The 1,827-nt window shown below is 47.0% G+C and overlaps 1 protein-coding gene across 1 annotated transcript; it reads right to left on the bottom strand.

The window, feature by feature from the left end:
* Positions 1 to 309: 309 nt before the first annotated feature.
* LOC115325718 lies at positions 310 to 1,827 on the bottom strand. Its single transcript, XM_040223759.3, has one exon. It carries the CDS (start codon positions 1,556 to 1,558, stop codon positions 338 to 340), a length of 1,221 nt encoding a protein of 406 aa, XP_040079693.3. The 5' UTR covers positions 1,559 to 1,827; the 3' UTR covers positions 310 to 337.

Below are 1,827 nucleotides of genomic sequence, written 5' to 3'. Positions count from 1 at the left end.
GAAGCGACACCTTACACCAAACGGACTCAAATGAAAATTGCGAAAAGTCAATGGCAGTGCTTTGCAGACTGTTATGAGTCAGCAGGAATACTCCTCCACCATGCCCATTCCTGTCTCGTCGATAAGCAGTATAATCAGGTGGAAAAACTTCTGCACTTTTGATTGAGTCATCAAGCCAGGACTCTGTACCCATTACGATACTGGGCCTTGTCAGATTAACAAGCTCTGCCAAGTCATCAATTTTATTTTTTACACTACGACAATTCACGAGAAGTACATCAAGTTCATTCACAGTTATGGTCTTTTTGAGGGCAGCCTGTGGAATTTGTACTGGTTGCTAGATTGTTTTCTCTTTTACTCTCTGTTCACTGTTGTCATAGTAAAATACTTTGTTTCCAATAATTAGTTTGTTGTAGCGTAGTTTAAATTGACTATTTTGTGTCCTGGCATATCCCAGAAGCTTGCTTCTTTCATGACGCACGTTAGCAGAAAAGTCCTCGCCGATAGATATTCCGCTGTTTTTCAGCTTGGGCGTTTGCGATAGTATAGTTTGTTTTGTTTTGAACGAGGAAAGATTTACTATGATTGGCCTGGACCTCTCTGCATTGTGTCTACCCAGTCGGTGAGCGCGTTCCACATGTGAGTGGTCAATTTTGATGCCTAGCACAGTTTCGCAGAGCTGCAGAACTTTTGTTTCGGACGTTGCCCATGTTTCATTTGTATCCTCGTCAACACCATAAAAGATTAGATTATTTCTTCGATAGCGATTTTCTAGGTCATCATGACTGTTTGCCAGCTGGTTAAGCTGCTCGGCAAGTTCCGTGGATGCGACTTGTATTTGCTGCACTTTAGTCTCAAGGGATTTCAGTGAAGTAACGTCTTTTTTGAGCGATTCCAGTGTTGAAAACACAGATGTGAGTTTTTCTTCGACCGATGTCTGTGTTTGCTTGATTGCCGCCATTTCAGCCAAAATTACGTCTTGGTTTTTGTGTATACCCGGTAGTAGCTCCAAGACTTCTAGTATTCTCTTAGTTTGCTCTTGAGTGAACGGGCCAGGGTTCATTTCTACATTGCCAGAAAGTAGCAGCATTATCCTTATTACTATAAATGCTGCGTAGCACAATACACAAGTCACGTAGACACTGTACGCTTCTAAATGACAAAGCACAAAGACAAAAGCAAAGGGGCTCGGCACCGACAAGTAACGTCTAACACTGTGATGGTCAACAGGTTTGTAAAAAAGACCAACCTGGATGAAAATTTGACGTAAGCGACTTGCTTGTGACATGTCGGTACCGGGCCCCTCGCTGGAAGTGCCGGGCAGCGGCTTTTGTAGCTTGTGGTTATCTGGCGCAAGCTGTGGTTGCCAGGCTGTGCCGTCGAATCTGGACGTATCCAGCGGCGGAAGGATCAGGCGGGCGTACGGCAGCTGAAGTGACGCCGAGGCTCCGATGGGTAGTGGCAGATTATCGGCTCGTTGATAGGGCTTTGTGTGGATCGTCCAGGCAATGACGAGCACCTGGATGAAAATTTGACGTAAGCGACTTGCTTGTGACATGTCGGTACCGGGCCCCTCGCTGGAAGTGCCGGGCAGCGGCTTTTGTAGCTTGTGGTTATCTGGCGCAAGCTGTGGTTGCCAGGCTGTGCCGTCGAATCTGGACGTATCCAGCGGCGGAAGGATCAGGCGGGCGTACGGCAGCTGAAGTGACGCCGAGGCTCCGATGGGTAGTGGCAGATTATCGGCTCGTTGATAGGGCTTTGTGTGGATCGTCCAGGCAATGACGAGCACCTGGATGAAAATTTGACGTAAGCGACTTGCTTGTGACA

Source organism: Ixodes scapularis, unplaced genomic scaffold, assembly GCF_016920785.2.
Source record: "Ixodes scapularis isolate PalLabHiFi unplaced genomic scaffold, ASM1692078v2 PGA_scaffold0__279_contigs__length_252992795, whole genome shotgun sequence".
Taxonomy (NCBI): Eukaryota; Metazoa; Arthropoda; class Arachnida; order Ixodida; family Ixodidae; genus Ixodes; species Ixodes scapularis.
The sequence above is the reverse complement of the archived record's forward strand: the minus strand, read 5'-3'. Positions and strand labels throughout refer to the sequence as shown.

Bases quoted from the DNA above. Each gene is read 5' to 3' on its own strand.
- LOC115325718 (XM_040223759.3), bottom strand. From the start codon at position 1,558: ATGTCACAAGCAAGTCGCTTACGTCAAATTTTCATCCAGGTGCTCGTC.